At 44.6% G+C, this 14,367-nt stretch overlaps 1 protein-coding gene across 1 annotated transcript; it reads left to right on the top strand.

The window, feature by feature from the left end:
- Positions 1–2,322: 2,322 nt before the first annotated feature.
- Positions 2,323–9,122, top strand: Tgoln2 (trans-golgi network protein 2). Its single transcript, XM_042690488.1, has 4 exons — positions 2,323–2,401; positions 2,600–3,534; positions 5,970–6,053; positions 7,948–9,122. Exons 1-4 carry the CDS (start codon positions 2,347–2,349, stop codon positions 7,951–7,953), a joined length of 1,080 nt encoding a protein of 359 aa, XP_042546422.1. The 5' UTR covers positions 2,323–2,346; the 3' UTR covers positions 7,954–9,122.
- The last annotated feature ends 5,245 nt before the right edge of the window (positions 9,123–14,367 follow it).

Raw genomic sequence — 14,367 nt, forward strand, 5'->3', positions numbered from 1 at the left:
TTTCCTGCCAGGGCTAACCTCAAACCAAAATTGCAAGGTAGGATATGAGGGAGATCTGGCTATGACATCTGTCACCCCACTGACAGCCAGGGTTTATTCGGCTGATCTGGCTGGCTAGATGAGTGTCCCCTTCTTCCCTCACCACTCCATGTGTGTCCTTCCTGAAGCTGCGTACTTAATAAAAGAGGTTGACCATCCCTAGTGGAGGAGGACAAGTCTTTGATCATGGTATACAAGTAGCTGCACTCCCCTGCTAAAACCTCCAAACAAGCTCTTGAAATCTCAAGGTAGTCTCTACACTATAGCTGGCCTTAACTGCTATGCTCCTACTTGTGTCTCCCTGTGTCACAGTAAGTGAGAGGCACATGCTACTGTGTCCAGCCACAGCTTAATATGGAGTCCCTTGAACTTTTTTTTTTTTTTTTTTTTGCCAATTCTGGGGCTTGAACTCAGGGCCTGGACACTGTCCCTGAGCTTCTTTTGCTCAAGGCTAGTACTCTACCACTTGAGCCTCAATGCCATTTCTGGCTTTTTCTGTTTATATGGTACTGAGGAATCAAACCCAGGGCTTCCTGCATGCTAGGCAAGCAGTCTACCATTAAGCCACATTCCCAGCCCCTAAAATAATTTTTAAAAGAATACACAGGAAAAAGAAAACAACAGAAAAACTCATAAAGTGGAAGTTAAGAAAGTTTATAAAAATATGACAAATTTGAGAGATACAGAAAAGGGAAGGAAAAGCATCTCCTACCTGACATGAAGATGGGAACAGAAGCTCAAAATGGTAGTCTTCATCCCAAGTGTATATATACCTTCTTGATTAAACAGATTTCCCATTAAAACTTTCCCTGATAAGTGGTCACATCATCTGGTAATCTTTAATCACTACCGTTTCTATGTTATTACCCAAATATGAAGACAATAGGTTTTAGGGTGACCTTACTATTACTCAGATGGGTTTAGTGACATGGGGATCTGCTTTTAGTCATCTTTAGTCAAAGAATTAACTCACCAGCTATATTATTCGGGGGTCCTTTACTCATCCAGGGAGACCTGGAATTCGCTTAACATGTAAAAGAAAAGAGTAAACGCAGGTAGTGTGTGTGTGTGTGTGTGTGTATGTGTGTGTGTGTATGTGTGTGTGTGTGTGTATGTGTGTGTGTGTGTGTGTGTGTGTGTGTCTCCTGGAGCTTGAATTCATCAGGGCCTGGGCACTGTCCCTGAGGTTTTCTGCTCAAGGCTAGCTAGCTCACTACAACTTTAAACACAGTTCCACTCACCAACTTTTTTGCTGGTTAACTGGAGAGTGTTTAAAACCTATTGTCTTCATGTTTGGGTAATAATGTGGAAACAAGAGTGATTAAAATTACCAGATGATGTGACCACTTATCTAGGAAAGGTTTAAATGAAATACTCCAGTTTAATAAGAGTATGAACTTTCCTGCTGGGGCTGCCTTGGAACCACAGTTCTCAGAGCTCAACCTCCTGAGTAGCTAGGATTACAGGTGAGGGTGGCTACAGGTACCCAGAGCAGGTACTTTAAAAAAGGGCGGGGGCTGGGGGGGGGTTAACTTTTATAGCTCTAAAGGGAAGCTTATTTAGCCAGGAACATCTTACCTCATTTTGGTATAGCTTCTCTTTAGAATGCTAACGGTGACAACTCCCAATGGAAGAGACGCCAGTGCTATGGTGTGGCAGTGTGCTAACACATGTCAGTGTTGGGGCTTGAACTGAGGACCTTACATACCTGCTTGGTTTTCTTGCTCAAGCCCCGAACTCTACCACTTGCATATACTGTGGCCTTTTATTCACATCTGACATTTCGTTCTTTTAGTGATTTCTCTTGGTCTTAGTTCCTGACTGTGCCTTATTTTCAGATGGTCTTGTTTCCCTGTCATTTTGTCCCACCTACCCTGTCTCATGTCTCGGAGAGGGAGGAGAGTCAAGATACTAAACCTACTGCTAGAAACGTGATGGGGTGAGTCTGGGGAGGACCTGGCCACGCAGGCCAGGCAGATAAATGGGAGCCGAGGATGAGAAGAGGGGCCTGAACCGGAGAGGGGCTTTTGCCCTGCCTCTATACTCTCGGATATGCGAGGTGAGAGAACAGAAAAGGAAGTTCCGGTCTGTCGTGGCTGCTGAAGAGAAAACCAAGCAGAAAGAGTTGCCTTCATCCCGCGACAGTAAGGAACGCCAGACCCTAAGCTCCAGGCCCACCGGCCTCCGCGCTCCCGCTCCCGCTCCCGCCTGACGCGCGGAGGAGACGCGCGCCGGAAGGGGCGTGGCCACGAGCTTGGAGTTCTTGCTGGCGGCTCTCGCGAGAACAGTGGAAGGCGGAAGCGCAGAATGTCCAGGATGCTGTTCTTGGTGTCGTTGCTCCTGCTCAGTGTCGTCGAGGCTGGTGAGACCCCTTCCCCACCCCACCCTCGCCCCCAGGCCAGACCTGGGCTAGCTTCGGACCCTGTCGGCCCCCTCCGCCTCCCACCGCTGCCTTCCCCGCCTCCTTCCCGGGTCGCCCCTCACCCTTCCCCAGCGGAGGAGTCCCTTTCTGTCCTCTCGATTTCCCCGATCCAGGTGGTTCTGGGTTTTTCTATTTCAGGAGACCAGGTGCTGTCAGCCACCCACAGCCCATCTACCAGCCTGCCGGGTACAACCGCCCGGCCCAAGAATAATTCTGGGGAAGTTTTACCCTCGTTTTCGGCCATAGGAAACCCGGGCAAACCGGGGGACCCGCAACCCCAACCGCAGGCTGCGGGCCAAGAAGCCACCAACCCTGAGACGAAGGCCCAGGAACAAAACTCCGGAAATGCCATCCAGAAGCAACCTGCGATCGAGATGAAGCTGAAGTCAGAGGAAGGAACATCCTCTAAGCCTGTGGGATCTGAGCCGAAGCCTGGGGGAAGAGAGTCTACCAACTCCTCGGGGTCGGAGCTGAAGGCCAGGGAAGGAGTGGAACCCCGCAACCCTGTAGAGCCAGGGACGAAGTCTGCGGAAGAACACTCTAAGCCTGTGAGAACTGAGACGAAGTCTGCGGGAGGAAAGTCGGCCAAGCCCACAGTCACGAAGGAGCAGTCCCCAGAAGGAGTCTCCAACAAGCCTAACTCCAGCCCCTCTGTTAAGGAGACCCCCAAGACTGACGAAATCCAGCTAGATGGAGGAGAGACGCCTCCACAGATTTCCAAAACAGAATCTGGGGCGACACTGACAGTGGACTCTGAGCTCTCTTCTCATCAGCAGGAGAGCGAGGAAAAGCCTTCAGACCCCACTGAGGAAGTGGAGCCCAAGGAGACTGAAGGGGATTCAGAGATTGCAGAAGGCCCACCCCCCGATGAAGAGAAAGAAAACGTGCCCGGCCCTGCCTCCAGTGACAACCGTGAAGGGACACTTTTGGATCCTATGAGTAATGGGAAAGATGACCTTTATAAGGACAATCCTGGCAGTGCCCACGCAGAGAGCAGTCATTTCTTTGCATATCTAGTGACCGCTGCCATTCTTGTGGCTGTGCTCTATATTGCCTATCACAACAAGCGGAAGGTAAGTTGAGCAAATGGAATTTCCTCCAATCTGAAAGTCTGCTGAAAGGGCAAATGTCCACTTGCTCACCTGCCTGTGAACACTGGTTTTTTGTTTTTTGTGTTTTTTTTTGTCGTGGGGCTTGAACTTGGAGCCTGGGTGCTGTCCCTCAGCTCTTCAGCTCAAGGTGAACACTTTATCATTTAAGCCACAGCGTCACTTCCAGTTTTCTGAGTGGTTTATTGGAGATAAGAGTCTCACAGACTTTCCTGCCCAGACTGGCTTTGAACCACAATCCTCAGATCTCAGCTTCCTGAGTAGCTAGGATTACAGGCGTGAGCCACCATGCCTGGCAACATTGGGAATTTTAAGACAAAATTCTGTTTTCTTCAGACCCTACTAGGTTCTTTGCTCTTATTTTGAAAATCGTGTGTTTTCATTATGGGACTTGCCTCCTTGGAGTGCTGCTGCTGTAAGGATGCTTGTAACAAACCTAAAAATGAGATCTCCTGCCAGGCACTCGTGGCTAAACCCCTGTCTGTAATCCTAATTACTCAGGAGGTGCTCAGATCGCAGTTCAAGGCAGCCTAGGGAGGAAAGTCCCATAAAACACTTTTATCCAGTTAGCTACCAAGAAACTAGAAGTGGGGCTGTAGTTCAAGTGGGTGTGAAAAAAGTTAAAGGGAAAGTGCCCATGCCTCGAGATCAAAAAGCCCCAGTACTGGGGAAAGAAAAAAAAAAAAAAAGAATTCCTTTCAAACCTTGAACTCAGGTCCTGCACAGCCTCCTTGGGCCTGAGTACTTGACAGTTGCATCTCTTATCTTTCCCTTTACCATGCATATAAACTACAAAAGCCCAAGAGGACCCTCTTCTGCAGTCACTGATATTAGAAGCCCCGAGAGGGCTGGGAAGGTGGCTCAGTGGTAGAGCGCTTGCCTTGCATGCTCGAGGCCCTGGGTTCGATTCCTCAGCACCACATAAGCAAAAAGAAAAAAGCCGGAAGTGGCGCTGTGGCTCAAGTGGTAGTGCGCTAGCCTTGAGCTGAAGAGCTGAGAGACAGCGCCCAGGCCCCGAGTTCAGGCCCCACGACTGGACCCAAAAAAAAAAAAAGAAGCCCCGAGATTGCACACCTTTTCTTTCTTTTTTCTTTTTGGTCTGTCCTGGGGCCTGAATTCAGGGCCTGGGTGCTGTCCCTGAGTTCTTTTGCTCAAGGCTAGCAGGAGCCACCCTCTACCACTTGAGCCACAGTTCCACTTCTGGCTTTTTGTGGTTAATTGGAGATAGTCTCATGGACTTTCCTGCTCCGACTGGCTATGATCCTCAGATCTCAGCCTTCTGAATAGCTAGGATTACACTTGTGAGCTACCACTTTTTAAGCCATAGCTCCACTTCCGGTTTTGAGTAGTTAAATAGAGGTAAAAGTCTCACGGGACTTTTCTGCCTGGGCTGTCTTCCAACTGTTATCCTCAGATCTCAGCCTCCTGAGTAGTAGTAGGTATGAGCTACCAGTGCCTGGCCATCTTTTCTTTAACAGAATTTGGTGTGAAGTGATAACCAGTGTCCCTTAGCAACCACTCTAATGCCAAATGACTACATTTTCTACTGAACCCTGAGAATTTAGAAGTTTTCAGCAACCTGGTTAGATTCAGTTCATGATTGGCATTAGGTCTCCTGCCATAAAAAGTGAGGGAAGGGCTGGGAATGTGGCTTAGTGGTAGAGTGCTTGCCTAGCATGTATTAAGCCCTGGGTTCGATTCCTCTGTACCACATAAACAGAAAAAGCCAGAAGTGGCATTGTGGCCCAAGTGGTAGAGTGCTAGGGTTGAACAAAAGCAGCTTGGGGACAGTGCCCAGGCCCTGAGTTCAAGTCCCAGGACTAGCAAAAAAAAAAAAAAAAATGAAGTTGTTGATCAATCAACAACTCTAAAAGAATATATTTACATATAGGAAATAGTTACTGATTTTGATTTAAAGACAAAGCAATTCTAGTGCTCTGTGGGAAGAGCTTGGCAGATCTTTGAGTAACCTAGATTAAATCATACAGAATTCCACAAGTTAGAGCACAGAACAACCATCCTCCATTATTTCCAATAGGCAGTATAAAGGATTTTGATGTATTTAGGACCTATCCCTTCTCAAAATCTTTATGATTTTTTTTTTAAAGTGGTGCTAGGGATTGAACCCAGTACCTCACACATACTAGGCAGAGGCTCTACCACTAAGCCACATCTCATTTTGAGCCTGGTGGAGTGTTTGCCTAGCATGTTTGCATGTTTGATTCCCCAGCACTGCCAAAAGTTTAGGTTTCTTGTGGATGTGTACCCCCCCCCCACCCCCCTTACCCCCTCCCCCCCCAGCCTTTTCTGCTGTCAGGGTCATTAACAAATTAACTACTAGGTTGGTACCTACTGGAAGACTCAAAGAGTGACCCGCTATTTGCCTTTTTCCCCCCCAGATTATTGCTTTTGCTTTGGAAGGAAAAAGATCCAAAGTCACTCGTAGGCCAAAGGCTAGTGACTACCAACGTCTGAATCTAAAGGTAAGAAAGAAGAAACCAAGTAGGTGCATGGAAGGATGTGGAACCCCAGATGGGTGTAACCACTGGGCTTGTGTTTGGCGTGATGGCTGATGATGGGGACGCAGCTGCCATTGCCTTCTTGACTGGAACCACACACTATCCACATACTGTACACAGACGGACAAGGTTAGAGCTGGAAGATAGCGTTTAGTTCTCTCCCTCCCTTCACAGATAAAGTAACAGGCCTGCCCAGAAACATTAACATTTCTTTCATAAGTTTTCACTCCAAGTTAGTGGCAACATCAGTACCGAGTGCAGTTCCCAAGTTGTGAGCCTTTTTCACTATACTAGTTTTTTTGCAAACCTTTTTTTTTTCTTGTGTGTGTATGGTGGGGGGGGTGAGAGAGAGAGAGAGAGGAGAGAGAGAGAGAGAAAAAAAGAAAGCGAGAGCCTGTTACGGGATTTGAACTTAAAGCCTTGGCACTGTCCCTGAGCTGTTTTTGCTCAGGACTAGCTCTCTACCACTTGAGCCACAGTTTCACTTCTGGTTTTTTTTTGATTAATTGGAGATAAGTCTCATGGACTTTCCTGCTCAGACTGGCTATGATTTGCAGATCTCAGCCTTCTGAATAGCTAGAATTAGACTTGTGAGCTACGGGCACCCAGCTACTCCAGTTATTTTTGAAATAGGTCATGCTTTTTGCCCACGGTGGCCTGAATTGTGTTCCTCCTGTTAACAATTTCCATTGTAGCTGGGATGACAGGTGCATATTTTGTTAAAATCTGAGTAACTTGGTAGGTGATAGATACATAGGTATTATGTGTTTTTATTTCCAGGAAGTTTCCAGGGGATACCAAATACTCCTGGAAACACACTTTATGTGGCAAAGCACTAGACTAAACTCTGAAAACAAATGAGCCCAGAAACACAACTTCTCAGATCAGCACTGTGGCACTACCTCCTGAGTACAGTCTGCCTCTGCCAGGGAAAAGAGCCCTCTTTTAATCACACAGCAGCAAGTGCTGAGCAGAGTTCTCCCCAAAGGTAACCTGTCAAAGCAGGAAGTGTGTACTCTCACTGAGTTGTTGCCAACATGCATTCTTCCTACCTATCCTGTTTAGCAGTAGAGAGGGCATTGACATAGAATAGTGACCTATCCTGTTTAGCAGTAGAGAGGGCATTGGCATAGAACAGTGACCTAGGTGTAAATTGTCCAAGACTTCCTACAGGAACACAGTTCACTTGTGCAACTCATCACCAGCTACAGAATGAGCCACTCAGATCGACTTCAATAGCTGATAGTGTTAGGTCACTTTCATAGACCTACTACTTTCTCTAATAACTTATTTTCTCTAACTTGAGCCACATCTCCATTTCTAATTTTAAATAGTCAATTGGAGATAAAGTCTCAAGGACTTTGCCAGCCCAGGTTGGCTTTGAACTATAATCCTGAAATCTCAGCCTCCTGAGTAGCTAGAATTACAGGTGTGAGCCACCAACCAGACAATATATTTTATTTTAAACTGGTTTTAAGGCTCATTAATGTGGTTGATTTTGTGGGTTATTATTTTCATTAATTGTTGTTTCTATTAACTGCAGTTCTTTTGTTGTTGTTGGTGGTGGTGGTGGTCCTGGGCCTGAACTCTGGGCCTGGGCGCTGTCTATCAGCTCTTCAGCTCAAGGCTAGTGCGCTACTGCTTGAGCCACAGCACCACTTCTGGCTTTTTCTGCTTATGTGGTGCTGAGGAATCAAACCCAGGGCCTCATGCATACAAGGCAAGCATTCTACCACTCAGCCACCTTCCCAGCCCCTTAGCTGCAGTTCTTATATGATCTTTTATTTCTCCAAAGTCATAGTTGTATTCCTCTGAGAAAGGTAAATGTTACCAACAGACTATGTTGCTCTCATTTCAGCTTTGATCTACATCTTCAAGAACTTTGTCCTCCCTGCTGATTTGTTTCCAAATCAAGAGAAATGAAAAATACTGTGACCTCCTCTGGGGTTTGGTGGCAAGTCTGGGCTGGCAGAGACAGGGGATTGATTGCTTTGGGTTTTGCACCTGCACTTTGGTGATACTGTGCTCTGTGACCATTGTACTTTTGTGTTCCCTTGATGCTGAAGTGTTCCATTCATCCTTTCTTCCTCTTGAATGTGAATAAGGGAGCATGTGGAAACACGGCTATGACCAAAAGGAGACTCCAGCCCTGGGCAGGCTATACTGCTGACCACCCTCCCTTGGCTTTAGCTCTGTAGTGAAGTTAGCCCTTGACTGTAGCATTGCACTATTTATCTTTGCAGAACTAAGAGAAAACTCTGTAATCAAGTTTTTTCTACTAAGGCCTCTTTTGAATTGATACACCCTTTTAGAAGATGATGAAATGCTGATGGGCAGAGGACTATTTTGGACATGAAATTTACTTCAAAGAGTTTAACAGCAAACCAAAATAGCAGGCTAAAAGTGCTTTATTGCCTGTAAATCTAATTAATCAAGTATAGTTCTCTGCATTTTTCTTTTGTGAGCACAAAACTGAACTTAGGGTTTCTGGGAGTAAAGCCACTGTCCCATCAGATTGCTTTATAAACGTGCTTATGATGATTGAAACAGTGTCTCCTTTCCTACATTTGTAATCAGTAGAACTTCCTGAAAATGGGCAAATTCATATTATGTGTAAGAAACCATATAGGAGGGTTTTAGTCTGTCCCCCCCCCCCCCCAAGGGCTTTATATAACAGGTTTCCCACAAACTTCTTCACCTTTGTTGTCTAAAATAGAGAAAATATTTATATTTAGAAACTAAATGCATTGTGCACATTTTACTTTAATCTGTTTAATGGTCCTCTCCTCTAAAATATTAAGGATAACTAGTAGAAGTTTTTGTTTTCATTTTAGGGGTCCTTAAACTTTAAGAAGTCCAGTGGGCTCCCCTGAAGTAACTGAGAGTAGTGTCTTAGATGACACTGTTGTTCAAAGTTTTATTTCAGCCTGCCTAAAGAGAGGTGAATCTCAGCTAATCTCAGGGACATGCAACGAATGTAGGAGAAGGAGGTAAGATGAACTCTGTTGAGCAGTCTAAAAAAGAGACCATCCTGATAAAGTATCTTCTACCTTGCTGACAATAGTACTTGGCTTAGAGTTGTAATTTACATTCTTGGCAAGTAACACACTTAATGGGGATAGAGAATCAGTGCATACTTCTCTTGGTATCATTGTGTCTGCTATGCACAAGTCTCAATACAATGATCCCTCACCTATCCAAGGAGTTAATTCCAGAGGACCCCCCCCCCCCCCCAACTTAAGAAATCTCTGACCATGGTCATTTTATTCTCCTGTCTGCCTCCCCTTTTGTTCTCCCCTCCTCTGGCATTTTTTCCTTTGTGCCTATCCCCTCTAGTACCTTCTTTTGATGATTTTCTAGTCACCCATCTTATTTGCTGATCATTGTGCTCTTCTGCTGCTCTAATAGGTTGCTTCCATTATCTTCCCATTCTTTCTCATCACGACTAACAAACTCACTTTGATTCCTTCTTTTTCCAAAGGTTATTCATTTATCAGATCACCAAATCCAGTGGCCGATTCTCAAGCTTAGTATTACTGTTTGCTAGGATTGAATGCTAATTGACCATATATATTGAGATTCATCTTCCCAGGTATCTCTGGCAACTGTCTTTTGCCTTATCATTATTCTGAAGGGGGAAAAGGCCCTCAGAACCAGACCCATTCCTTTGTTTCCTCAAAAATTCCTCCATTCTTCATCCTCCAAGTGACTCCTGTCTTTTATCTTTAGCCTGCTTCCTAAAGAACCCACTTCTGCTAAATGCTGAATAGTTCAGCTAAGTTGTCCTGTTATCATTAAGTCTGAATTACTGCCTCCTCAAGCTGTCCCTCTCAGCTACCTTAGTCTTTGAAATCATTGAGTTCTATGAAAAGGTCTACCATTTTTCTCATCACAGAAGTCCTATCCAAGTTTTTTTAAGTCTCTGTAGACATTTGAACCGTGTATATGTGTGTGTGTGTGTGTGTGTGTGAGTGTATGTGTGTGTGAGAGAGAGAGAGAGAAATGGTTAAGAGTGCCTGCCTAGCAAGCCCAAGGCCACTTAATTGTTTCTCCTGTCCATATTCTTGGAAAGAGCAGTCTTAGAAATACTGATATTTACGGTTTACTTGCCCTAGTGTCAGGCTTCAGTCTGGACCATCCATCTCATGGCTTAATCAAGTTATAGAGTCTTGTAATTCGAAAGAATTCTGCAGTTGACAACCTTCCACCTTGAGTATCTGTGCCTCTGCCTTTCCTCATTTCCCCCCCTTTCACAGCTTTCTGTGGTGGTTGATTTTCTTTTTCCCTTCTCTCATTCTGCTGAGATCATCCTGCTCTTTACTGCCCCATCCTACACTAGCCCTTTCTGTTCTTCTCTGATAACTTTTTGTGTATGTGCTAGTCTTTTTTTGGGGGCTTGAACTCAGGGCCTGGATTCTGTCTCTGAGCTCGACTAGCACTCATTCCACTTAAACCAAAACTCTACTTCAGGCTTTTTTATTTGGGGGGGCGAGGGAAACAGGGGACTGGTGATTAATTGGAGATATGTCATGGATTTTCTTGCCCAAACTGTCTTTGAACTACAATCCTCAGATCTCAGCCTCCTGAGAAACTAGGATTACAGGAGTAACCCACCAATTCCTGGCTTACTCTGATAACTCTTAATAATGCTGTTCATTTGGAACTTCAGCAGAACAGAGCAGTCATCTGATGTTGCTCTGGTCTCTCCAAGAAAACTAAGCTCTGAGACAGCCCTTGGCATTTTTGCATCTGCCTAGTGTTAGTGACACTTAAGGACTTTAAGCATTGACTGCGGTAGGTTTGCTTCATGTCATCTGGATGTCACTTAACTGAGGGCTAGTGGCTATGATCTCATAGATATTGGCTTTTGCTCTTAAAGAGGAGAGAAGAGGGCTGGGAAGTTGGCTCAGTGGTAGAGCGCTTGCCTTGCATGCCTGAGGCCCTGGGTTCAATTCCTCAGCACCATATAAGCAAAAAGAAAAAAGCCGGAAGTGGCGCTATGGCTCAAGTGGTAGAGCGCTAGCCTTGAGCTGAAGAGCTGAGGGACAGCGCCCAGGCCCAGAGTTCAGGCCCCACAACCGGACCCAAAAAAAAAAAAAAGAGGAGAGAAGAAAGATGGACAGCAAGTAGAAACATTAGGATTGCCAGAGTCCATTTCTACCAGAGAAGTATGATTCCTGTGCTGAAAGAGATTATACTGAATTATCTATCTCCCACCAAGGGAAAATTTATTTTCAGGATGGTTGTCTTTTTGAAGATAGAACTTTTTTTTTTCTTTTTTTGTTGATCGTGGGGCTTGAACTCTGGGCATGGTCGCTGTCCCTGTGCTCTTCAGCTCAAGGCGAGCGCTCTATCACTTGAGCTATAGTACCACTTCCAGTTTTCTAGTGGTTTTTTATTGGAAGTAAGAGTCTCGAGGACTTTCCTGCCCCAGCTGGCTTTGAACCATGATCCTCAGATCTCAGCCTCCTAAGTAGCTAGGTTACAGACATGAGCCACAGATCCCCAGCAAGATAGAACATTTGAAGCATCTTTCCTAAAGATTGTGTGAATGTGAGTGAACTGTCTGGAGGCATTGAGCCAGGGTCTGGGGTAGGGGAGGGGGCACAGATATGAAGCATGTGGAGCTTCAGGCCTCCTTGTACAGACCATTACAGTCTTCCTTTCCTGCCCTAGCTTTTTGCTGAATGTCAGTTGCTGTTAGGAGGAATTTGCTCGAGTCATGGATACTAATAAAACTCATTTTTCTTCTATGGATTACTGAGTTTATTGTTTAGACTCCATTCCTAGACTCAGAATTAAAGGCCAGTTCCTCTAGACAGGCTAAGGCAACTTGGAAAGACCTGACAAAAGCTGTACATTCTGACATTTTTTTCCCTCATGATGTCTTTGAGTAGACCAATTGGTGATACAATTCTACCTGCAGATTTCTCTTGGTAGTGAAGCTTATTTTCTTCTATTTTTACACAATAAGCTGATAGATAATGCTAGTATATGATCGAAAGCTAGAGCACTTAAGAGAGTGTGCTAGAACCAGACCTGTGGTTCTGCTAGACTGTTTTCTGAAAACCCTTGCTAGGAAGGTTGAATTTAGCATTGCTTAAGAAATGCTTGATAGAAATTTTTAAGGTTTAAATTTAACTGTACACTCAGAGCCAAGAGTGACTGAGTTCACTTAGTCCCATGAGTCAGATGTGAATTTCCTAAATATTCCAATGTAGAACCTCTTCTGTAAAAGGTCTAGGTCTGAGCTGAGCAGTATTTCCAACTGCCAACACAGCCAGTCCCATACACTGATAGGTATTTAGCTCATAAGACTATGTTAAAGGGCTGGGACTGTGGCTCAGTGGTAGAGTGCTTGCGTAGCATACAGGAAGCCTGGGTTTGATTCCTCAGTACCACATAAACAGAAAAAGCCAGAAGTGGTGCTGTAGCTCAAGTGGCAGAGTGCTATCCTTGAGCCCAGAGAGGCTCAGGGACAGAGCTTAGGCCCTGAGTTCAAGCCCCAGGCCTGGCCAAAAAAAAAAAAAAAAAAAAGACTATGTTAAGTAAATTATTGTTGAAACTGTTTCCTTTGCCCAATTAGTAGATAACCACTGTTGAGTAACGTTTATATTTTCAGCTTTTTGTAACTGAATGAATTTTATTTTTTTAAGGCATATTGTGATCTAATGATAGTCATTTTTCAGTATATGTTGTACCAAGCTTCTGTAAATGTCATTCCAATGTGTTGTCAGTGAACAGAAACCAAAATAAATTTCAGTTAAAGCAATGAAACCATTGAATTTATGAACAGTATATTAAAATGGACTAAAATAAAGCCCTTGGTGCTTCAGTGTTAACAAAAGTAAAAGGTTATTTTTCTTAACTTTTAGCCTTTATTCACCTTCACACCCATTCTTCACACACGTTGAATAATCTGAAATGTTATTTGAGGGCCTCACTGACAGTTCAGTCAAAATGCACAGAATTATTTAGAATTACTTGAAATAGTGTATAAAATTACTCTGTACTTACATACATAAAGTATGTAAGTATGTATTCACCTGAGTGAATTCTGTATTTAGACTTGGTCCTATCCTCAGGATTTCTTGTTTGTATGCAAATATTCCAAAATCTGGGGGAGAGGGGGAAAAGCTAGTAACAAATTGGATTCTGAGCATTTCTGAAAAAGAACGCTCAACTTTTACATATACCAGCAAACTATAAATGCCATTCCTGGGCTTTGTGCACATTCTATGCCTGACTTTAGACTCCCATCCCTACTCCTACCAGAAAGGTCAGGTCCTATCTAGGAGCTTGCTAAGCTGCTGCCATGAGAAATACCATTGCCTCAATGATTTCCTTGCTGTATATTTGACTTAGACCTGGAATAACCCTTCAGCCTCCCTTAATCTCAGTGAAGTCTTACTTAATTTTTTCTTTTTGCTGGTCCTAGCACTTGAACTCAGGGCCTGAGTGGTGTCTGTGAGCTTTTGTGCACAAGGCTAGCACTCTACCAGTTGAGTCACAGCTCTACTTCTGGCTTTTTTTGTGGTTAACAGGAGTCTCATTGATTTTCCTGCCCAGGCTGGCTTTGAACTGTGATCCTCAAATCTCAGCCTCCTGAGAAGCTAAGATTATAGGTGTGAGCCATCAGTGCCCAGCTCCCAGTCTCTATCCCTGAATATTTTAAAGAACAAGGCTTGAGACTCAAATACTGAGGCTGTCTTGGCACTGGCATTTGGAGAATCATTTTGTCACACTATAATAAGATATACTTGGGACTCAGTTGTATACTAACTGGATCTTACCTTATAACATACAGCTTACTAACTAGTAAATCTTGTCATTCCCCCCCCCCCCCAACCTCCAGAAACACAATGAGCCTGTCCTGACCTCCAAGAGAGCCAGAAAAAAAATGAGACCTGGAACCCTCTGAATTTCTTTTTTCTTTCTTTGCCAGTTCTGGGGCTTGAACTCAGGGCCTGGCCACAGTCCCTGAGCTTCTTTTGCTCAAGTCTAGCACTCTACTACCACTTAAGCCACAGCGTCACTTCTAGCTTTTTCTGTTTATGTGGTACTGAGGAATAAAACACAGGGCTTCATGCATGCAAGGCAAGCACCCTACCACTGAGCCACATTCCCAGCCCTGAATTTCTTGGGACTACAACCAAACCATGCCTGGGTTGTTGGTAGAGGTGGTTTGTTTTCTGGTCCTGGGTCTTGAACTCAGGACCTGGGTACTGACCCTTGAGCCTCTTTGTGCTCAAGATTAGCACTCTACCACTTGAACTAT

The sequence above is a fragment of the Dipodomys spectabilis genome, unplaced genomic scaffold (genome assembly GCF_019054845.1).
Source record: "Dipodomys spectabilis isolate Male_0828 unplaced genomic scaffold, ASM1905484v1 ptg000137l, whole genome shotgun sequence".
In the NCBI taxonomy this organism is placed as follows: domain Eukaryota; kingdom Metazoa; phylum Chordata; class Mammalia; order Rodentia; family Heteromyidae; genus Dipodomys; species Dipodomys spectabilis.